This window comes from Anastrepha ludens, chromosome 2, assembly GCF_028408465.1.
Source record: "Anastrepha ludens isolate Willacy chromosome 2, idAnaLude1.1, whole genome shotgun sequence".
NCBI lineage: Eukaryota > Metazoa > Arthropoda > Insecta > Diptera > Tephritidae > Anastrepha > Anastrepha ludens.
This window is the reverse complement of record NC_071498.1, coordinates 38,660,799-38,686,157: the sequence shown is the minus strand read 5'-3', so window position 1 is coordinate 38,686,157 and position 25,359 is coordinate 38,660,799. Positions and strand designations below refer to the sequence as shown.

At 34.1% G+C, this 25,359-nt stretch overlaps 1 protein-coding gene across 2 annotated transcripts in view; it reads left to right on the top strand.

The window, feature by feature from the left end:
- Nucleotides 1-25,359, top strand: part of LOC128869023 (organic cation/carnitine transporter 2) — an 89,943-nt gene that overhangs the window by 49,257 nt on the left and 15,327 nt on the right. The window contains exon 1 of one of the 2 annotated variants that reach the window (XM_054111615.1): nucleotides 3,652-4,076. The exons of the other annotated variant lie outside the window; for it this stretch is intronic. Coding sequence (XP_053967590.1) covers nucleotides 3,747-4,076 — 330 coding nt within the window. The 5' untranslated portion in view covers nucleotides 3,652-3,746. Of the gene's footprint in view, nucleotides 1-3,651; nucleotides 4,077-25,359 lie in introns of those variants that run through there. 2 annotated transcript variants of the gene reach the window in all.

Sequence of the window (25,359 nt, the reverse complement as noted above, 5' to 3'; positions counted from 1 at the left end):
TCATATTCCAATTAATTCTTCTGAAGGTTAGAAATTAGAGATTTCCAAAAAAAAAAAAATATTTTAAATCGATAAAAAATGGAAGAATTGTAATAAGAAATTGTTAGCAGTTTGGTAGATATACTCATACATAAGAAAGCCATTTGCTTCCCACTTGAGATCTTGAGTACAATTTTCCTAACAATGAGGAGCATTTCAGCTTTCCACTTTAGCTTGCAATTCCCCACAAGTAAAAATTTTTTTTTATTTCTTAACATTTCTTTCCTGACATTTAGTGATCTATTTTTTGTGTAATAAAATATCAGCTCACACGTTATTTCACAATTTTATTTGCTTTTACTTCCATAAATGGTTGATTTCAACTGTCCTTATAAAAACAAAAGAATTTCAATTTCACATTAACTGAGAGCCAGGATAAGCCTAACGGGTATTCCATAGCATATATATGCTTCTTCACGTATGTTTACGGAGAACGGACAAGGGAGCTTACAATAATAAGTTGAGAGCTTAACCGCCAAAGATAACCCCTAAAGACCCCACTACATGTGGGTAGCTCCGGTTGTTCGACTCAGAAGCAAATCTAAACCACCTTGGTGGACAAAGTATCTAACCTCGCTATGAGAATCCCATAGAACTTTATTTAACCTGGCCAAGGTTACGAGAACATCAGAGGATAAGCCGAGGCTGAATTGAAAATTTATAAAAAAGCAGTCAGAACTGCGCCGCGTGAATCTTGGCAAAATTATTGCAAAGGAATTGAAGAAACTTCAGAAGAAAAATTCTTTCAAAGACGGCATGTAAGCTAGGTTATCTACATTGCCTTGATATACATGGACTATGTCAAGTGAGAAATCATTAGGTCTTCTCCTAGACACATACCTGCCAGGAAACAAGTCGGTGGAACAAAACGACTCCGCTAATAATGAAAGTCAATCCGCCCTAGAAAGTCTATTAGTTACAAACGCAAATATTAAGTGGGCTATTAACAATTTTGACCCTTATAGGTCGCCACCTATATTGAGCGGGTACTATGTTTTGAGCGGCTGCCGCTTCTAGGGTCTTGGATACTTCTCGACAATCAACTTTAGATTTTACTACACTTGATCATAAATTACCAATTGGTTATTTATTTAGTTTATTAATTTTAATTTAATTAATTTACAACCACAAACCAAAGTCAATACTAACAAATCTGAAACGGAGGGATGTCTGCAGCCTCACAGGGGTAATAACTGGCTTTTGGTACGTTGGGGAACAATCAGCCAAAATGGGCATCCCTCACAACGCACACTGCCACAGTTGTAAACAACCAGAGAAAAAATAAACGATTTTCCATTTCCTCTGTGAATGCCATGCCTTATGGAAAGAGATAATGTCAACCTTGGATAAACCACTAATCCAGAGAATCGAACAACTGTGAAGCTTAGGTGTCAACAAACTAATAAGGTGCTTAAACATCACAGACTGGATATAGTCATGCTGTAAGTAACCATTAAAAAAGTTGATAGCGAGGATGTGCCAACAAAATGGTGCGGAAGCGCAGAACAGTATTTTGCACTGATTTGCTGTACGTATTTGAATGTAAATCGAAAAGTTAGGGGATCCCACTATGAAAATTTCAGGGGTTACTAAGTAGAGTTTCAGCTATTAATAAAAAACGCGAGGAAAAAAATAGGAAGAAGTGTTTTTCAAAAAGACGAATGGGAAAAATAATAAAATGGCGAACTTTTGAAAAAAAGGTATGTTTTTCGGGTGGAAGTTAAGTCCGAAAAGAAACGAAAATACTACCTGCCAGAAAGACAAGCCTACAGAATAATAATAAGTTTACCTTTTTCGTTTCAGATGTCCTGAAGAGCCAAAATCCTGTTGACAAACCACTTATCTTTTTTTTAAGATGCTTTGGTGCCACCCTACTACAAAAAGATATGTCAAAACAAAAACTTGTTTTTGTATACTATTTGATGTCAATAATAACATACTATAAAATCAAAACGATCTCACTTTATTTTCTTTAAAAAAAATCCTAAAATATCTCTATAAAAAGTGAGTATTTCACCAGACTTCGTCCTTAAACGCAGTTTGATGGTATCTTCATAAACTCTTCATGGATAATGTTTTTGTTAAGAGCCTGGTTTATAAGGTCAAAAAAATCAATTTTTTTTCGTTTTAAGCGATTCCAAATACATTTCAGAATATTCACACAAAGTTACAGAGCCTAATTCTCAATATTTCGTAGATACAAAGCCAAAGGTAGGCGAGCGTTAGGTAGTTACGCTGTTACCGGACAGCTATAGTACAAACTTTATCTTCTTTTCTCGACTTTTCATTTTTATGATTTCTCTGAATTGGCGTACATGAATGAAAAGAAACTATGAACCTTTTGAAATGAATCATAGCTTGTTCCCTTCAGTATTAAATTCTCTTCTATTTGAACTAACAAAATAGATTAAAAAAAATGTTCAAGATTTTTATACCAAGTTGTAGTGAATTTTTTTTATAGAAAAGCATTTTTTTCTTTAAAACCTCCAAAAAGTTGAAATTTTGGAATTTCTCTCAGTTTTCTTAGTTCATCTAGAATAAAAAATCATGATAATTAGAAATCCATTTGAATTTTTCGCTTTAGATAATAATTACGAGCTGTATCTTGTACGCCAGTTGGGAATTCCAGCCTTGCAGCGCTCTACTACAATAATTTCTATGTTACACATTTTTTTCCACTTATTTTAACCAGTACAAAAATTGTTTATACTTTTTAAATGTTCATTAAAAGATAGAAAAAACTTTGCAGTGCTAAACTAATTTTTCTCTTAAAAAAAAATCGCAAAGAGATGCAATTTTTAGACCTCATAAACCAGGCTCCCCCCTTAATTAATGAGCTACATTTCTCACAGTGTATTTCGGGTGAGTAATGCATCACGATTATGGTAGGTTAATCCCCACCGGACACAAAATAAGTGGACTGCAACGCACACAAAATCAGAAAGGCACGCCGAGAGTCTATTAATGAAAATCTCAGCTGGAAAAAACATGCACTAACTGAATATCATTACAGCTATCTGCTGCTCAGTTAAATTTATAAAAATAAAATATATGCATAAAAAATACAAAAACCACAACAATGCTGCTAGGCGCTATGCGAGCATTACTAAAACGAAATAAAAAAATATAAAACTGAATAAAACAAGAAAATATATAAATGATAAATTCACACAGATTATTGGTGGAAGTGCGGTAGAGGTAGAGGTACAGATGTATAGTGTAATAGATACTCGCGACAGAGGAATAGTTTTTAGTGGTGGTTGTTGTTTTTGTTTTAATCTTAGCGAACATTTCGTAGCACCAGTATTCGCACCAGATGTTATACTATACGTACATAGTTAATATTGTGCTATTGGTTTTGTTGTTGCTGTTGTGATGTTTTCTGTGTATTTCATTGTTGCTACATTTGGTTGTTGTTTTATTGTTGCTGTTGCTGCTGCTGCAATTGTACTATTTTTAATTACGAAAAGTGATTGTGCATTTGCTGCCTAATAAATAAATACATACATACATAGGTACATAGCCGTATAATTGTCTGTATGTATGGGTATTCACTAAGTATTTACTAGGGAACTGAGTTGCAACATTTCGAAACTGCCACCCAGAGCACAGTTGTTTTCATCTCCAAGACGCGTTTGGTAACGGTTCGTATTGCAGCAGCCGCATTCATAAAATAGTCGCAATTAAAAATCCACTTCACGGCAAAAATGCAGAAAATCAAAAAAAAATCACTAAAACCGTCAACGAGTGACAACAGCGAGGAACGCGTTGCCTTCCTTGGTAAATTGGCTGTAAAAGATGGTGATAGTGAACATGCGCGGCCACAGAAATTTACGCAATTACAAGTTGAAATTTTGCCCGCGCAACTCAATGAGGATCATCCGCCGTGCAATAGCGATGACGTACTCGAACAACGGCAGTACGAGGTGTTGGCACGCCTACTCGGTGAAAATGGGCGTTGGCAAGCGATTTGGTGTTGCCTGTTGTCCGTCTTTCAAGGCGCCTCCACTTTGCATATTTTCTGCTACGTTTTTCAAGTGAGTGAATTGCATGCACACATATATACATACAAACATACATCCATATGAAACTACATAAATGAGCGCCGCTATTGTTGGTTGTTTGTTGTTGGCTGTTGTACTATAAAAAGTGGAGTTTGTATATGAATGAATGGCGTAATATTTATAAGTGAATTCAATTTTTGTTTTTGCTTATACTGATGGTGGTAAATGGCGTATTAATTAACAATACTACTTGAGGTTTTGTACCAATATTGGCATGTGTTGAAATGCATAAATTGATTGCAATAAAATATATAGCATTAATTGTTTGTGGTTTCTTGTGTTAAATGTAAATTTTCGCAAAATTCATACTCCACTAATATCCATATGTGTTTATGTACTTACTTGCATAAGCCCCAATTAAATTGCTAACACCTCAAAGTAATAATACCCAGTGGCGGTTTATAGACTCGACATACATTCGTACATGCATTTGTTTTACATACAACCAACGCCAATTCGTATGCTCTAAAACCAAGGGCGGAGTGGCAGAGGGTTTGAGCTCCGCAGCCAAATGTGATGAACAGAACTAGCAAATTAACAGCTTAAAAGATTTATATATCCAAAATAAGAAATTCTAAAATTTCTTCAAAAATTCCATAAATTCAAAACCCTGCCAAGTATGTTCCAAGGCAAACAGGAGCTTTTAAAAATGTTGTCTATTGGTACTAAAATAAGCGTCAAAGAAAGAGCGTTTAAGGAGCAACCGAACTGGTTTCTATTTAAACTACTCTTTTATTTTGACACTAAAACGAACTATCACCTGCACGCGTTAGAAAAATAGTTCGCATTGCGCTTATGAGTTTGGTTGCTTTATTGGCGTTAAAAGTGGGCATATTTTTGGATCTCTTTTTAGCAGTAGAGTAAAATGCATCAAAATTCGGAAATTACTGATTTATTGTACAATAAATGCCATGAAGATTTGTGCACTTCATTATTTATTCTCATTATTATTTCAATTAATCAAGGTGATAGCAGAAGAGTGGCTGATTTGTTCGCCTTGCTATATAAATGTCAAAAATAAGTGTTTGTTTACATTATTCATTGCTTACTTATTATTATGATGTGAAATATCTGATTCGAAGTCGATAAATAATTTTGAATACAACATTTCAGGTACTGTCAGAGCCAAAAGAAAATGTACACCACATGTTGACAAGCTTCGACTATTTATTTATTGTATACATTTTGTAATTTCAATATTTTTTTGTAAATCTAAAGCTCAGCAAGAACCATATAAAACAAAGTTTCGAACTTTGTATAAAATTTTCAAAATTTCGGGTATGCAGATTTATAAATCATTGATTTCGGGCATAATAAAGTGCAAGTTTCAAGTGGTTCAAATATCGCGTTGAGCTTTGCCAATTTTTTCTGCTGTCGGTGTTGTCTATTTTCTTCCATATAAACAAAAATGTGAAGTAGGCGTTAAATCGAGAAAATGCACAAGACCGCGACTGAAAAACAATCTTAAAAATCAGTGATATTTTCGAACTACTTGATGCTTGCAAAATTTAAGGAGCTATACAATTGCATACTTGAAAATTTTCAGAAATTCTGAGTGAAATGCTAGAAATTTTGATAAAAATACGTTGAATCCTTAAAAAATTTTGTACAAAGTTTAAAACTTTGCTTTATATGATTTTTGTTGTAGTATGAACTGTGTTGTTGTAAAAGAACAATTGATATTAAAAAGTAAATAAATAAATAGTTAAAACTTGGCAATATCTGGTGTACACTTTTTTGTGACGTTGGCTGTACATAAAAAAAAAATGGCAAATATATTAGTTCGGGGAAAAAGAAATCTTTTATTTTCTCGGTAAATGGCAGTAGTGATCGATAGCTTGCAAAGTATCAATCAAACAATTTAAAGTTTATGCTCGTTGTCAAGGTGACACTTCACGCCAAAAAATTATTTTACTATTTCTTTGTTTGTTTCATTTAATTGTGAGTTACATACATCATGGTTATGGTGGTGTAATGTAATAGCTAATTACGTAAGGGAGAATGGGGAGTTTTGAGACGGGTTTTGTTTTTGGACCCGTATTACTCAAAATCTCAATATTCTGCATATGTCAACGATGGATCTTTAGTCAATGAATACTGGAAGCTATTGGTATGGCCTATTTAACAAAACTACAATTTTCCTTAAAATTAAAATTGTATATAATAATGTAAAATATAATACAAAATACAAAAATGTGGGGAGTTGTGAGATACCATGGTTTAAATCAATAAAAATTACTTATTTTAGTTGTTAGTTCTTTATTAAGATGAAAAATAAAAAAGAAAAGACAATTGTTATAAAAAAGTGTATAAAAAATGCAATGACATCAATCTGATGATTCGCAGTGAGAACATGTATAATAACCAGTTCGTAAATTGGCACACTTTAGGTGCACAGCTCGATCGCATACATTGCAATGAATGGAGTTGTTTCTGCTTAACTTTTTCGGCATTGCACCTTTGCAGATGATATATATACAAACAATGCATGAATATTGCGAGGTACTTATGAAAGATGCGTTAAAACGACGAAAAAAATGGTGTCTCACAACTCCCCACATTTGTTGTCTTACAACTCCCCAAATCGTTTTTTTATAAATGGCTAGTCATAAACACATCGAACGTTCATGCCCAAGTGAATGTGTAAATTCAAAGCTAATAGGACAATTAATAATTTGTATATATTAAGATTTGCAATTCGCTTCAACAACTGATCGAATGTATCGCAAAACAAATGATGAAAAAAACTTACCGAGAAGTTCCAAAACACAGTAACTGGAGAGACGCGTCGAATGCGTGTAAATATGACCAATGCTAGCTGAAAAGTGAGATCGCATCGAGAACACTTGTTGACACTTAAAATCGAATGTAAACAAATGAATAATGCCGAACGGTAACAATGTCTCACAACTCCCTGTGTCTCACAACTCCCCATTCTCCCCTACAATTTTGGTTTTATTGATTCCATTCAGGTATTTTTGATGTTAAAGAAAATGTCGATAATGTCGATAAAATCACAGAAATAATCGAAGTTGACCGTCATGTTAGTAGTTGTAACATCGTCCAGGGCTCAATAACGAACATAAAACAGTTTTAAACCATTTTCGCGAAAATTGTATGCAAAAATAATGAATTTCTTTTCCCCAAACTAATTAAAACAGCGAAAAGGCTGGTTGAATTCGGAAACTTATTTTTCAAGCTGGTACCCGAATTGGTAGAAACCCGGTTTTTGGGGGCAGAATTTGTTTTTTACTGCAAAGGCGGGTGCATATGAGGGGCCCCTTCAGGTTTTCAGTAAACCATATCACTTCCGGTATTTGTAAACTGTATATTTTCCACAAGCTGTAGACCCTTTTTGTTATTTTTTATTCTAATTTTTCCTAATATATATATATATATACAATTTAATATATATAGGTATAATGGAAATTGGCGCGTACACCCTTTTTGGGTGTTTGGCCGAGCTCCTCCTTCTATTTGTGGCGTGCGTCTTGATGTTGTTCTACAAATGGAGAGACCTACAGTTTCACGCCGAACGGCAGATATTTTTATATGATAACCTTTTTCATGGAGGTTTTCCATTACCTGCCGAGGGGCGACCGCTATTAGAAAAAAAATGTTCTTCATTTTGGTCTTTCACCGAGATTCGAACCTACGTTCTCTCTGAATTCTTACATTGCCTTCACTATTTTCAAGTGGTGTTCAGTTTTTAGCTTGTGCATCGTAACGGTGAAATTTCTCAGACCATTATACCCTTCAACTGCATTTTTGATCTTTTGTTCTCTCTAAATTAGAAGCCGTAATAAAAGATATAGTAAAGCAGAACCGATGAAAAGCACTTTTAGGATTTGACGTTTGCAAACTTTTAGTATCACACTCTCATTCCCATTGTTTGTTTTGGCTTAGTGCTTTCATTAGAAATCAAAACCGTTTTGACGCAAATTTATAAATTTTTGGTATGACTTAAGGCGAGTCTATTAAAGGGCGTATTGGTAAATTAGCTGATTTATTAATTTTTTCTTTCGCCTTGTCCATGTAACTATCAGCCCAGAATGAAACAAGGCGAATTCATTCTTTATTTGCTACTTTGACAATACTTTGCTTTGACAATCAAACGTACAATATATGTATTGTTGTTGGTGTAGTGCCACCACCTTTAATCAATGCGCCTTGTGGTGATAGCAGTAAACCGGCTGAATGGTTTTTTTTTTTGCATTCCATTCGCACGTATTCTTCTAGGTTCCAATGAATGTCGGCTGTTCATCACTGTTCGTATTTGCCTTTTATTTTTTATTTTCTTCTGTCGTGGCATTCCAATGTAAAAAATGTTGTTGTTGGTCTATTCCCATCACCTTTTATGAATGCGCCTTGGTATGACTTCATTCGGTCGATTGGACGTATTATATTTTCTCCGACCGCGCAATAGTCGTAGGTCATGATTTAGCTTACGTCGGATATTTCATATCAACCATTTATTATTTGAAATAACTCGGCGCATTTCACACACTCGTCAACAGCTCTACATAATTCTTTTGGGCTGTTCTAGGAAGAACACTGGCACATGTATGCGAAAATAGCTTAATCACGAAACGAACCTTTAGTTGCTCCCTAATTAAAAATAATAATTCAATTTAGTTTCATCCTTACCTACAAACTTGCCTGCATGAGACAAATAAGCTTACGAATTTACTTACCTATGCCCTTCACACTCGACATCTCTAAAGTTAGAGTTGTTGGTATGGTGAGTTCAGAATCGGATAGATACAGTAGTTTTTGTACAAATTATATGCTTAGGAATATGTTTTTATAAGCAATGCCATCTGCAGCGAAGTGGGTTTGCAATAACTTAATCAAAGGAGGTCGGTCGGAAAAAACGATAAGTAAAAAATCATGAAGCAATAATTAAAGGTGATGTAAGTAGCCTAGTTTTCACCCTGTGTTAGCCATCTTGAAGCTACTTAATAAATCCGTGTTGTCCTCTTGGAAAAGCTACTTTTTATTTCAGAGCAAATTCTAAAGAAAAAGTACTCAAAAGCGTAGAAATTAAAACTTTTGCTGAAAAAGTTAGCAGGCAATAATGTTTTGCCTATTCCATTTTGCTTACACTTTCGCATCTTTCAATTCTATTGAAAGTTCTGTGGAAACTGTGAAAACTAAGCAACAAGTCCCTCAGGGACTTATATCGTTATGTTCAGGAAAAGTACTGCTTTCAGTACATTCTGACTTATCGATTAAATAAGGATATACTGGAGCATTTTTTCGGGGCGATGCGTGCCAAAGGCGGGTTGTATGACAATCCTAGTCCTATGGAATTTAAATATAGATTACGAAGATATTTATTAGGTGAATGAATGCATATTTTACTCATTTCTGAATAACTTAACGCTTTCTATTAACAGCACGAAATACTTCAATATTAGTTGATCGTGGCAATGTTGAGGCCGACGAAACTAATTTGCTCCGTCTCAATGATACTTCTTTAGAAACTTTACAAAGTTTGCTAACAGAAGATGAGATAGTTTCAGACGACTCTTTCTTCGCCAACGATTCATTAAATGAGGAAGCTGACTTTGATAGCTTACACGAAGATGCCATTGAATATATTGCCAGTTACATAATACGCAAATTAAAGTTGACCGATTGTTCCTGCAATGAGCGTACATTTACTTGGGTTGACACTTTATCTAAGGGCGGATTAGTTAAACCAAGCACCGAGTTCTTGGACAAAATTAAAATGTTGGAATCAGCATTTAACCAGTTCAACGGCAGGGAGCTTTACGGTGGGATATCATTTTTACAACAATTGTTCACATTAAGTACAAACGTGAGTTTACGCTATGATGTTAAACGATTTTTTTTTAAATGCCGGATGCACTTTTGAATAAAGAATCTTAACCGGTGCAATAAACAAAAGAAGAGAACAATGAGCATTCAATAAGATAATTGTTAAGAGTTTCCACTATTCTCAAGTTGTTTTATTTATTACTTCAGTGTAGGTTTACAAGTGGCATATATAGATTCCAATCCGATGCATGGTCAAAATACATATATATATGACACAAATCCATGGAAATAGTTAAGTTAAAAATATAAATAATTAAGTACCACTTATAAAATAACATAAAATTATTCTATGGTTTACAACGACCTTTTTCAATTTTTTACTACATTTTCAGAAAGGGGATAAACTTATGCCCTTTTTTCCCTTGCTTCCAAATTGCATCAATGGATTAAGTAGCATTCGAAATCAGTTGTCAAACTTTACTTAACCTTGTATAATTGAATCATGGTAAAAAATCAAATTTCCTGCCCGAAGTACATACTTCTCCAATCAGATTCATTTTCGGTTGCAAAAGCCGAGACGACTGCAATAACAGTAAACTCGATTGTATAGAGTTGTGTGGTAACTTCGCTAATGCAAGTCTGAATTGAAATCATGTTAGATTGCGAGTAGAATCATTAGCCTGCTTCCAGTGGCCTGCCTTTCTAAAAAAACAATTTCACGTAAAATTTGTTTAATTTGCAACAGATTTATAAAATGTATTTCATCGTCATCCTCATTTGGCACTAGAGCTCTTTACAAGCATTGGCCTTTTGCACAAAATGTCTCCATTTGACCCGATCCTTGGCTGATTTCCTCCAGTTTTTGGCCTTGAGTTCCCTCACGTCGTCCTCTAGTTTGTCAATCCATCTTAATCTTGGTCTGTCTCTTGCTTTCGTCGCAAATGTTTTAGCGTCATTTATTTTTCTTTATGCTCTGGTGGGGTACATTCATCTGGTATGTCCTTGGTCTTATAATCTGAGTTTTGATGAATCGTACAACGTTTTCTCCTCTCATACATTAACTGATGAACCAGTTCATGGTTCCATCTAATACGCCATTGTATTTGACGGCACCGAACAATTGCCTCAACATTTTTCTATCAAATACTTGGAGTTTGTTTTGTCTTCTTCGCTTAATTTTCAGGTCTCCGATTCGTAGCAAATAACTGTTCGGACTACAAATTTATACTAAAATTTATACATATTTATTAATTTTTTTTTTTACATTTTGTAATGTTGCCAAACTCCAAAAAATCATGGCGGACGAATTACAAAAAAATTTTATCTTACTGTATTTTTACCATGGATTGTGCTGCAAAAGTTTCGAGTTTCATGCATACACAAAAGGGGTTCAGAAATTTTCATATCGTTCTTTAAGACTCTCTGATCCTATCGCTTTTTACAACTAGCGTCTACTTCTAATTGGCCTTCAACTTCTTAAAACATGATGAAAAATCCCTTCCCTATGTTTAGTTTTTGGTAAAACTAATAGAAAACTTGTCTTTTTACTCCAAAGCATTCCTTTTCTTATTCCGCTGAGGTCTTTGCATATTTGCAATATTTTCGATCCACACAGTGGAAGAACTAATTATCCTTTGGCGTGTGCACTTCGGGAAATCATTGAAATCTACAATTCTGTCTTTCTTGTACTCAGTACTGGTAATTCTGAAGCATTTAACTTGATAAACTTAAAAGAGTTTAAACTAAAAGAATTACTCCCGAACCGAATTACCAGATTTATAAACAGCATCAACTTTCTTTTCATAGGAAAGACATGTACGCCTCTCTCTCTTCAAGATTCCGCAGCAACTTTCAAAAAGAAGAGTTCAGGGGGTCGTCAATACCACCCAACCTTGAGTATAAGAAAAAAAGGATAAGAAAATGTTTGACTTTTGTAGGAGATATTAAATTATTCCAAATATTTAGTTCGGAACGAATTATTGTAGATTTGGTATCAGAATGAACAACTCATTTAAGTGGGCTGGCAGTTCATTTTATGCAAGTAATATAATAACTCAAATCACACACAAATACTTGCGCCCTTAAATATTTTCTGCCCCCGCCAGTGTTTATTTTACATATCACTTATGGTATATATTACTTTACATATGTACATACATACAATCCGTCCATGGGTTTGTAAACAAACGCAGTGAAATTAGCTATCAAGCCAGTAGAAACGATTTCTTCTTTACATCTAAAAGTATTTTAACTACCAGTAATTACGGTAATGTGTTCCCAATTATTAATTTTATGAAGGTTTACCGATACTTTATTGTTGGTATAAAGTAATAAACACGAAAGCCACAAAATTTATGCAAATATGCAATAAACCATTTCTGAGTAAGTTCGCCGAACAAAAAATACAAGTAAAACAACATTTAAAAAATACAAATGAGTCAAAATTTTTTAAATATGCATAATAAAATAGTTGGGTGTACAAATAAGTGTGAAAGGTTTCTCAGCAACAGCCTTTATATGTATTAAACCATTTCAGGCCAAACGCCCGGTTTTGAGCTAACATTCAGATCCTCGATTTTAGTCGCCTTGTACGTTTCGTATGCCTTGGAGTCCGCTATTTCGGAATTTCATAGAATAACTGTGCCAGAAGGTAATGCAAAAAATTACTAGTAGGAAAATAAAAAAGAGGAATAAAACGTGTGTGCTTGCTTTATATGTTTAAGAAAAGGGTTTTTTATGAAAATCGAGAAGTTGCGGAGTTCAATAGTTTTGTATCTGAATATGGAATTTGAACATGACTTCATCGAGAAGGTTGCCCATTACAACAAAAACAAGAGCAAAAAAGTGAAAACAAAAATAAATGGCAGGCTTGAAAAGATCACAAATTTTTTTTTTCTTTTTTTTCTTCTTTTTTTTACAAACATTTAAATATATGTAGGTATACAATGTGTGTTGACACTACAACTATATTAAAGGAAACTAACAAGCAGCATGATTTTACAAATTTTGTGGGGTTTTTCACAAATATGCAAAAAATTCATAATTTCAAAATTCTAAAAACAAAAAACATTAAACATTAGGCTAAAAACTAAACAATTGCAAGCGAGAAAGTTGTCGTATGTGAACACAACAGGTAACGAGGTCTATATGAAATTCTCTTCAAAGGGAGTTGGCAGATTTGAAAATATTGAGTTATACCAGTTTTATGAGGTATCATTATGCCTCTTCTTTTCTCTAAGCGTTAGCAAGTGGCGAATAGATGAAGCAACTCGTATAAATAAATACTCGTATGTCTCAGAACTGCCTAAAATTACGTTTATTTTAAAATAGTGCCTTATGCCAGCTTTATGAGGTATAACTATACTCGCTAGCGGCGAGTCTGGGTTGATAACTTTGTTGTTGCTTTTACATGCAAATTTTTCGTCAAGTGAGCTGAGCAGAGAGATAGCGAACAGAGAAGTGTCGAATTGAAGGCGCGTACTATCGTATCTATTTCCAACTGCAAATATTCTAAATGCGGTATTTTTATCACTTGGACACTCTTTCTTCATGATTTTGAAATGAGAAACTTGTTTAAAATACGATATCATGTACATTTTTTGCTCATTTTTGTTATTGATTTTTTGCATTACACACTAGTTCAATTATCGAGTGTCAGAATCTTAGAGAAAAAACGTTCGTTTGGCTCAGAATGAGTTAAATACAATAGCACTTTTAAAGAGTTTGCATGTTAAAGCGCCATTAATAAATTAAAGGGTGTTTTTTTAGAGGTTAGGTTTTCAAGTTGGCACTACTTTTTTCGTAGATGGTCTTTTTGACAGCTGTCACTTGATTTATGCTCAGTTTGGTTTGCCATTTCATAATGAATAGACTTACACCTGAACAACGTTTGCAAATCGTGCAAATTTGGGCCCAAAACGAGATGGCCACCGATCCCGATTTTCACAAGAAAATTTTGTTCAGCGATGAAGCTCACTTTTGGTTGGATGGGTATGTCAATAAGCAAAATTGTCGCATTTGGAGTGAACATAATCCACAACCCATTGCTGAGACGCCGTTACATCCTCAAAAAGTCACTGTTTGGTGTGCTCTATGGGCAGAGGGAATCATTGGTCCATATTTCTTTAAAAATGAAGCCGACCATAATGTTACAGTCAATGGAGAGCGCTATAGAGCCATGATTAATGACTTTTTCGTGCTTGAATTGGACGATGTTGATGTGGACGACCTTTGGTTCCAACAAGACGGCGCTACATGCCATACAGCCAACGCAACAATCGATTTATTGAAGGAAACTTTTGGTGAGCGCATTATCTCGCGCCGTGAACCTGTGGCGTGGCCTCCAAGATCGTGCGATATAACACCGCTGAACTATTTCTTGTGTGGCTATGTGAAGTCGCTTGTCTACGCAGATAAGCCCGAGACGATTGACGTCTTGGAAGAGAATATTCGGCGCGTTATTGCTGACATACGGCCCCAATTGCTGCAAAAAGTGGTCGAAAATTGGGCCTCTCGGCTGGAATTTATTCGAGCCAGTCGCGGCGGCCACTTGCCCGAAGTCATTTTTAAAACATAATGGGAAACCCTTATCTTTATAATAAAGCTAAATTCTTGGCCATAACATTAAATTATATACGTTTTATTTCATCTTGAAAACCTAACCTCTAAAAAAAACACCCTTTATTTTTACCAATAAATCTAAATTTATTAATAAATCCTAAAATGACGAAAAAAAGCTGCTGGATTTAAATTTAAACGGTATCTGTTTAGCAAGAGACTTAGCAAAGTTTACCCTAACATTTTGTTAAGCAAATCTGGTTAATTGGTTTTTTTCAATAGTTTAAAGCCCATTCTGCTGCTATTTAGTAAATTGAATTTCGGAGCAACTAAGTGATATTTGCAACTTTGCATGTTTTCTGTTTTTTCGACTTGGGAAATATTTGAGAAAAACTACTTTTTTTATTTGCATACCAAACAAAACACAACTGCGTGATGTAATAAAATAAGGTGAAGTGTATTTGTTGGAATTTTTACAAGTTTGACACGCTTATTTCAGATTAGTACCAAGTCAGTCAACAAGTCAAAATGTAAAAAGTTTCAGATTCCTTTTCTCCTATTAAAAACTTTGTTTCAACAGAATGGGCTTGGCACCACAGTTAAATCATTCCCCCTTGCTATAATTTTCGAATGGAAAATTTACGCTATAATAACTAAATTTGCCATATAAATCAGTCATTATGTTATATTTCAATGCAATTAGATCATAAATTTAAACCTTCTTATTTTTTTCCAGTAGAAAAGGTGCGAACTTTTTTGCATAGCTGGAATAGACCAACCGAAGAAGTCTGTAATTTTATTTACCTTATTAATCCCATCCTGCTATTCTAATTACCGCGGGTCTTAAGCACCTGCTGTAGTGTGTAAAGTCCAATTTATAAAGACTTTACTTAATGAACAGGTATGACAAAATCTTAGTTATTCATATATTTACAGTTAGTCACTTAAGTATGTATACACCAGCTCTGCCTTTGGAAAGATGAAAAGTAAAGCTTACATGTTGGGAAACACACATTTTTAAACATGGCATGTGCGCATTGGCACACGCCTTCATATGCACATAAATTGAGTCGTAAATTTTAAATCCCGTTAGAATAAATCGTTACGAGAAATCTTCCGTTCAGTTGATAAAACTTTTGCTAAAGACGGCATTATAAATATAAAACTATCAGTAATAAGTCGATCTTCGGCCGCACATGGGTCTTCAAAAATAGCAACAAATTCCAAGATAAGTGAATTTCATTAAAATAAGTTATTCTGCTTCGCACTTACCTATTTTTAACGAAAAAAAGATAATTTGAAGTGAAAAGAAAAACATTACACTTTTTTTATAAGCAAATTGATCAAAACAATATTTTTAGTTGTAATTTATATAGAAAATTTGAGGTACATGCAAAGGCCAATATGTTAAAGAATATCCCTATAAAATTTGTAGTTGATATCTTAATTACTTTTTGAGTAATATTCGACAGCGCAGCTATAAAACGTATTTCTAAAAAACAAACGCGATTAAAGATTTTCTATTAAGCTTAAAACATTGAAAAGATATTCTTTAGATTCTAAATGATTTTTTAAAGCAAAAAAAAATGGAGCATTTGTAAGTGCTGGAAGAGCTACCCCTTAATAATATAGTTGGCACGAAAATGGCTTTTAACAATGTGTGAAATGAACTGAAAATCCCGCCCCAATCACATGATTCAACCGCAATAGAATATTCATGCAAGCATTGACAGGGTCCAATACGTTAACATTCGATACGAAATAAGGAATAATTAAAAAAATGTCCTTCAAGAAGAGTGATATTATATAACGCTAGTAGCAACAGAAGGCTTGTTGAAATGAACGCCATCACGACTTGAAGCTTTTATTAAATCCAATGGATATCTAATCAAATACTAGGATTTGATTTTGAGATTTTTTGTACTTAATAATTTTATCATATGTTTCATTATACTAATACTTCCTTTTTTGATATGATTTTTTATAAAATTTTGTTTAAGTTGCTATAATTTAATCATTTTTTTAAATTTTGCAGATATCCTCTATTTAAGATGATTTTTGTATTCCTTTCATATGAAAAAATAGATTTTATTATTGTATTATTTGTGTTATTTCAAAAAATCAATTGCGAAAATAATGCAGATAAATCTAGTCCATTCTTACTTTAGTCACTAACTATACATATTTTCGGCCCAGTTTCTCTAGCCTCTTTGGGAATAACCCACAAATCCCACATATTATATTACTTCAAATACTGAGAGTAGTCGGCTTATTCTCGAACTTATTTTTAAACAGATCATTGATAATATATTAGTAATATGTTTACATTCTAAGTACCTAAGCATTCATTAACATCCCAAAGGCACTACTCCTACTCATTCAGTCGCCTTATCACACAGCAGCAGTAGAGGAAGCATTCGTGCTTTATCCTATTTGTGAATTCAAAGCAGATGCTTTCCATTTTAATTCAACCGGGCTATTCGGGTCATGTTCTTCGATTTCGATGTAACTTTAATATGTTGCTCTCTGGTCAAAATAATGAGACACATATTTTTTTGTTCGCCCGAAAAATTTTTTTTTCAAGATTTATCGGAAATTTTGTTCTTCGGCTCAAAATCGATTTTTTTTAATTATATAAGAAAACATTTTTTTTTAAATGCCCATAACTTGGTCAAAAATGAACCCATTTTAATAATTCTGGGTTCAAAATGATCGTCATTACTTACACAAGCGACTTCATGTAGAAACAATTGCAAAAAAGTAGTTGAAAATTTATTACAGTGCACTCGCGATAACTCGAACTAATTAAAACAGGCGCTGTTCGATTTATCGAATTTGTTCGACTTATCAATTGAGTGTGCTATGTTAAAAAACAGTCATCGATATCGATTTTTTTCAATTAAATTTATTTATTTATTTACATATGGATATGAACATGAATATGTTTAAAATAATTAATTCGTTTCAATATTTTTCATCAAATATTTGGCAGTCTTTGTGTCAGTTACACAAAAAAAGTCAGCTTTAACAGAAAAGTTAGGCCGAAAAGAAAGTTGTAATGTGTGTTTGTCTTTTCTTGCCTGCAGCAATGTTGAATATGACTTTTTCACGCAGCAATTGAAGAGTGTTAACCTTTGCGGGGCTTACTTGTTCAGTTGTGGCCCACTGAATTACCTTATTGATAGAGCTAAATGCCTCCTCAGATGATATCCGCTCACATGTCTCAGTTGTGTTGTTAAACTCAGACTCAGAATCACTAGTTTCAATTATTACTTCTGTGTCGGTAAATTCGGCACCATCATTCCATTTGTTAACATCATAAAGCGTAAATTCGACCTGTAAATTATGTTTTTCATGTTATGTTCTTTCAAGATGAGTCCACTTATTGGGTAATCCTTTTTTCTTTGGCACAGAAACCATTTGTATAAAGCGGCTTTCATTTTAGGAAACTCAGAAGCTTTTAAAGTTCTCCTCTTCCCAGGACCCAAAAACGTGTTGTTTACTGCTTTTAAAATTACCTTGTCTTTCTTTTTTATAAGACTTATGGTGGACTTGGCTACCCCATATTCCTTCGCTAGAGAAGTAACACTACATCCACGTTTAATTTTGTTAAGGACTTCAGCCCTCTCTTTTAATGTTAAACACTTCAACCTTTTACGATCCATTACTCACATGCACTGATACACTACAAATGACAAATTTAAAGCAATTTGGTCAATGCAAGATGTTGTTCCCAGAAAACTAACGGGATATTAACGTCGAAATATTCATATGGACAATACACTAGTATACATATAATTTATATACATATACTATTGCATATGTATGTATGTATAAAATGTACATGTTTGAAAAGAATGTGTGTACAAATAAATTTGTTTTTTTGTTCGAGTTATAGCGCTTTAATATTGTTCGAGTTACAAACTAGTCAATAGGGAAAAAACTGTGTTCGAGTTAGCACGTCGTTCGACTTAGCGGCTATTCGAGTTACCGCGAGTGCACTGTATTTAGCAAAAAAGAAAAAAAAATTGAAATTTTTTCGAAATTCAATATTTCAAAAAGTGTATTTTTTTTTATAACTTTTCCCAAATCAAGAGGACACTTCAACCTTCAATTGAGCTGAATGCCCAGTAGCTAAAATGAGTTGTTTTTGAGTAATGAATTTTTGAGTAAAAAATCTGTTTCGCACTTTTTGTTTTTTGGAAAATAAACAATTTTCAACTACTTTTTTGCAATTGTTTCTACATGAAGTCGTTCGTGTAAGTAATGACGATCATTTTGAACCCAGAATCATTAAAATCGGTTCATTTTTGACTAAGTTATGAGCATTTAAAAAAAAAAAATTCTTATATAATGAAAAAAAATCGATTTTGAGCTGAAGAACAAAATTGCCGATAAATCTTGAAAAAAAAATTTTTCGGGCGAACAAAAAAATATGTGTCTCATTATTTTGACCAGAGAGCAACATATTTATGTTACATCGAAATCGAAGAACATGTCCCGAATAGCCCGGTTGCATTGAAATGGAAAGCATCAGCAATGTTAACTGAAGTAAGACTACAAGAGCGCCAAAGAGCAATATACAATACGGTAAAATATGGATCAATTGATTAAGTCGTCAATGCTTAAGCAATAAATAAACCGCCAACACGCGCGTAATTCTTAGCTCTGCTAAATGTTTAATATACACACACCCTATATTTGGTTTCAAACCATAATTATTCGAAAAGCATTCACGTAACGGTGGCTGACGTTAAATGTTCGTTCATAAGCACTTTACAATCTTTAAATACAATGGGCTTTTTAGGCTGAGTGCTTTAGGAGTCAAAAAACCCCTGGGTGCTTCTTGGCTCGACATTTCAATTTTCAAAAATTTCAAACCCCTACGACCAAAATAATATAAAATTTCAAAATAAATAAATATTCAAAATAAACAGTAAAGAATGCAACAGAAAAGCGTTAATTCCAATTTCTCCGTTCTGGTATACTAATCTTCGAAAATGTTGATGAAATCAAGAAAATCATCGAATCAGATCAGACAATCATATTCAAAATTATTACTTGTATATCTATAATTATATGTGCAATTACCACAAATAAATATACTTTATTCATACAAGTAAAATTATGCAGTACACATCGGTGTAAAAATCACTCAGTTAATTGTAACTCAACAAAGCTCTGAAAGTCCAACTACGAATATGTGCATATGTATGCACATATTTTAAAACAAACCAATTAACATGTGCGACTCATTGTGAGTGTTATTTGAGAAAAAAAAGTCTTGAAAGGAGCAACATGCTGTCATCAGTCTCAATTTTTTGTTGCTGTATATCTCACTGCAATTGCAGCTGGCACTGTTAAAGGTGTAGGTTGTTTGCTTTGTTGTTGCTTAGTTCGATTTATGAACTACACAGCTGAATCATAAAACACCTCCAACGAACAGATAAATGTAAAAGCCATTATGTCGTTGATTTTGAATTGTTGCTATAATTTTAGATGTCAACAGGTTAATAACCGCAAGCAGAGTTTTTTGCGCCACTTTTAGTTTTTTAATACAAATAATACGTAAATACTTTAATATGTTGCACTGACAATCCGATATATGTATGTATGTACAATATATTGACGTATGAATATGTTCGGAAATACAGCAAAATGCGTAACACAGTGCGTATGAGTAACATACAAAAGTGACAGATTAAACGACTGCTTGCTGTGATTAAGCAATACCGTTATAACTTACTTTTCTTGTTTTGCTGGTGTCTATGGTCTTATTTTTATTTGTATTTTTTTACTTTTCTTTTTCGGAAATGATTTCAAGTTCAAGTTAGTGTTTAATTGCATATTCATTGCCGAGCTGCCGCCTCAAATGAAAGTGCATTTTGTAGTTTTTCGTAAGTGAGTAAAAGTTGTTTGACTCGCTGGCGTTGTAAGTTAACAAAACATACACACATGCAAACATTTTCAACGGTCATGACTGCTAAGCGGTTAATTGGTTAATTGATATTTGGTAATATTTTGTTTTTGTTTTTGCGTTTATTCTTATTTCATTCACTCGCTCACTGTTGTTGCGTTAGTTAGCTTTGGTTTTTAGTGTTTGGCTTTGATCTGGTATTTCCCCACTTCCCGTCATTTGTGGCATGTGTGCAAACACACACATACGCATGCATATTTTACTTATTTGTTGCTTATTTGTTGTGTAAATATGAATAGGTTGCGCATTTGAATGCATATGCAGTTACAGTTGCGGTTGAGTAACATTTGCGATAATCGCCTTGATGGCGGTAAAAGAAACTAAAACAAGGCAGCCAAACTCGCTCATATGCGTTTTATATACCTTGAATTTTTCTCCATCCATATGTTTATAAAATTAAATGTCTTCAAGCGATTATTGAATTTATATCTATTTTAGAAATATTTGTAGGTTCTGAGGGTGTAAAGTAACTTGGAAAAGCAGCTTTTTCACTTTATCAAATGAGTGAGGTATAAAGCTTTGTCAGTATAGCTCCTTTTTTTATTTTTTTAGTTAAAAAAGTTACAAAAATCAATTTTTCTATGTAGTATCTGCTTATTTCAAAGAAGAAACATATCCTTTTTATGGATGCCATTTCATTCATGCGACCCCCGTAGCCGAACGGGTTTGTGCGTGACTATAATTAGGAGTACCTATGTTCGAATCTCCGAGTACCTATGTTCGATCGCTCCTCGGCAGGCAATGGCAAACTTTCGAGTGTATTTCTGTCATCAAAAAACTCCTCATAAAAAATATCTGGCGTTCGCAGTCTGCTTAAAACTATATGTTACCCCATTTGTGGAACAACATCAAGACGCACACTACATATTGGAAGGGGAGCTCGGCCAAACACCTGATAGAAATGTACGCGCCAATGATGTATTTATTTATTTTATTTCATAGCTTCGCAGAAGCGCATCCTCTTAACCCAGTTTTCCAAGGCCTTCGTGATGGTTTCCGGCTCTAGCTCACAAATGGCTTGCTTAGTATTTTTGTTGAGAGCGAATAATATAATCGCATAACGTCGGTCTTCATAACATCATACAAAAAAGATCTAACGATGTCAAGTCGTAGCTCCAGGTGGCCAAATAATACCGCCAAGATGGCGAATAATACGATCGCTGAACTTGGAGCAAAAAATATCGACTGTGGCATGGTATTCCACTCTGTTGAAACCAAAGATCTTATAAATAAAGCAATGTATTCAATTTCCGAGGGCAAAAATTTATTTATCAAGTCTGACTGAAAGATTTGCCACTATCAAAATAATATAATTATGATTTAAAGAAAATACCATATGGACCGCCCTGTATCATTCCATATATGTATATATAAGAACGTTTAAAGGGCTTTCGAGGTATAGATCAAATTTTGGTGTTAAAACTCAAACAGCACACTTTTCAGAACAGTAAATAATAAATATACAAAAATGTATCTAAAACAAATTGCTGGTGGCAGAGCTAGCCTAACATAAGATGTTTTGTTGTAATCACTTGCAACTTGCACTTCATTATACTAAATAAAAAACTTATATTTGACCCAATATTTGAAACAACGATTCATGTGATTTTTGTTGTATTTGTTAAACTTTTATAAAAAACTAATGGGCATTAAATAAACAAAATTAAAATAGCGAAGACAAGTCAAAAACCTGCTTATCTATTTTATACATTCGCTTTATTATATTATAATATATTATTTAATTTTTATCTCTTTTATTTTATTTCATTTATTTATTGAATAAACAAACTAGACGCTTTCAGTCTATAGATAGATAAAAGCAAAGACATTAAGACACGAGCCTTATAAAGGGTGAGGAAAGTTTTTCAAAAAAACACACGTAAAATTCAGAAAAATGCATGAAATTTTTATTTAAATCGATAGTACAGTCCATATAATTTAATGTTTGAAGATTATTTCATGCAAATGTTGACCGCGACTACGCTTCAAATGCTCCATCAGCTTAGTCCAATTTTGGCATACTCTTTCCAATGTTGTCTTCCAACGCGTTCATTGAAGCAGGCTTGTCTGAATAGGCATGAGGTTTAACATAGCCTCACAAAAAATAATCTAAAGGCGTTATATCGCACGATCTGGGTGGCCAATTGACAGTTCCGAACGTGAAATATAATATTTACCGCACTCGCCTCTCAACAAGTCCATTGTTAAGTTCTTGCATTTTGGGCAAAAAAAAGTTGGATATCATTTCATGGTAGCGCTCACCATTCACAGTTACGTGACGATTCGCAGCATCTTTGAAGAAGTACGATCCAATGATACCTCCAGCCCATAAACCGCTCCAAACTGTGACCTTTTCTGGATATATTGGTACCTCTTGCAATTCTTCAGGCTGATCTTCACTCAAAAATCGACAATTCCGCTTATTTACGTATCCATTGATCCAAAAATGAGCTTCGTCGCTAAACATAATTTTTCGATAAAAAAGTGGATCTTCGGCCAACTTTCCAAGAGCCCATTCACCAAAAATTCTGTGTTGCGGTAGGTCGTTCGGCTTCAATTCTTGCACCAGCTGTATTTTGAAAGGCTTCACACCTAAATCCTTTCGCAAAATTTTCCACGTTGTTGAGTAACAGAGGCCCAATTGTTGCGAACGGCGACGAATCGATAATTGATGGTCATCAATAACACTGGCCAATACAGCTGCGATATTTTCTTCAGTTCGCACTCTACGTAAGCGTGTTGGTGGTTTGATATCCAATAATGTAAATTTGGTTCTAAATTTAGTCACAATAGCTGGAATAGCCGCTTCTTTCTTAACAGAACACGCATTTTTATAATAAAACACAACGATTTGCAAGCGTTGTGAAGATGTTTGACAGTGAAACAACACACGAAACGTGCGTCAGCTGTTTAAACCAACTGTTTAAAAAGATAATAGCTAAGAAATCACCCGATATAATTAACTTCTTAATATTAAACTTAGAGTAAGAGAAATCAAAAGCTAAGGAAGAAGAATAAGCATTAAATTGAGGTAGCGTAAAACACTATTCATTACAAGGGAAAATGCGTGAGGGAACATTAAAATTAATTTTATCGGGCAGATACGAACAATCTACTGAGCCCTCACAAATATCAAAAACAGAACACGTCCAGACTCTAAGGACATTAGGTTTATTAATAAGCAAAGTGAGCGATAGGACGGAATGGGACCAACCAATTTCATCGAGTGCAAAGAAAGCGCACCAAAGCCCTCTGAACAGACTCTAATATATAATATATTAATATAGACTGCATGAAACATCATTTCACTTGGCAGAAAAAGTCTACGTTCAGTTTTTTTCTACAATATTCATTTTGGTAACACCAAAACATATGATTTGAACGCTTCTTCAGGCCTCGAAAACTGAAAATTTATCTAAGGTAGCTAGACACGACTGTAGTCAGTGGGTCAGCCAACAGCTCGATGTTTGAAATGAGTAAAAAAATGCAGTAGATTTAAACGATATGTGAGAACTTGCATTGTGGTGGTGAAGAAAGATTCGCCCACTGCGATTGTTTTTCTTTATTTTTCCGAACACTTCTAGCAAACAAATGGTAGTACCCTATGATCTGAAAGTACCGGGAATGTTTAAATAAAACAAAACAGAGTTAAATTTCAGGCGAATTTATTATATCTCCTGCAAAGTATGACGCGTCTGAAGCAACACACATGTGCCAACGTTTAACCCAGTCCTCCATGCACCCCTGGTAGGCCGATGAAGGCATGGCCTTCAGCTCTTTCGTCGCATTCTGTTTGATCTCCTCTATCGACTGAAATCTGCTTCCACGAAGTGGTAACTTCAACTTAAGAAGCAAACAGAATTCGCACGGGGCCATATCAGGTGAATACGGTGCTTGCACGATGGTATCTACTTGGTGTTTGGTCAAATAATCCAGCATAATTTGGGCTGGGTGCGATGATGCGTTATCACCATGCAAAATCAAGAATTGTTGGCCCACATTTTCGGCCGTTTGCGACGTACAGCATCTCTTAAAAACGGATAAATAGTGACAGATGTGTGTCTTACAGTTCTATCAATATAAGAAAAAAAATGCACCGGTTCCCACGTGAGCGGTTTGTTTAAATTAAGTATTCCCGACACTTTTTGATCATAGGGTATACCATTCAGAACTGACAGTTACATGTACATTGATATAAGGCATTCCCCATTTTAAGCAGAAAACAGAGACAACTATTTGCTTCGAAGTGATTCGTGCGCGAACGACTGTTGTTGAATTTGGCTCAGCTTAAAAGAACCTTTGTTTTTCGGATTTGTATAGTTTCGGATTCATAACTATGTGTCCATTTTTCGTCGTCTATTACAATCTTATAAACGTTTTTTGTTGCGCCGCGATTGAAATTTGTCAACATTTCTTTACACCAACAACGAAAGCCTTTTTATGTTTTTGAAATATTATTGCATTTTTTGACAACCAAATATTGAATGTATGCAAGTCATGTATGGTAGAATACTAGATTAGGCTATTCGAAGCAAAATGGTGAGAGCAATTTCGTCTGCTGCGGCACAGGAGACCGCCGCACACTGGGGATTTTTGTACAGAGATGCGGAAAAAAGTATATATCCCAAAAAATATTTACATTTTTACTACTAACGAAGTTGTATATATTTGTATATGAAAAGAACATGTTTAAAAACTATTTTTAAAAAAAATTTTAAAAAACAATATTTTTTAAAATTCATAAATTTTAATTTTCTTTTTTTTTTATTAATATAAGCCAGCAAATATTTACGCACAGGATACATGTAAGTTCATAATTCTGAATTACCCTCAAAATTTCAAAACAAAATTAAAAGTGTTTCGTTATCATTATTATGCACACACTAGAAAGCGATTAGTTATTATCATTGCCAAAAAATAATCAGTGGCGCCTGGTGG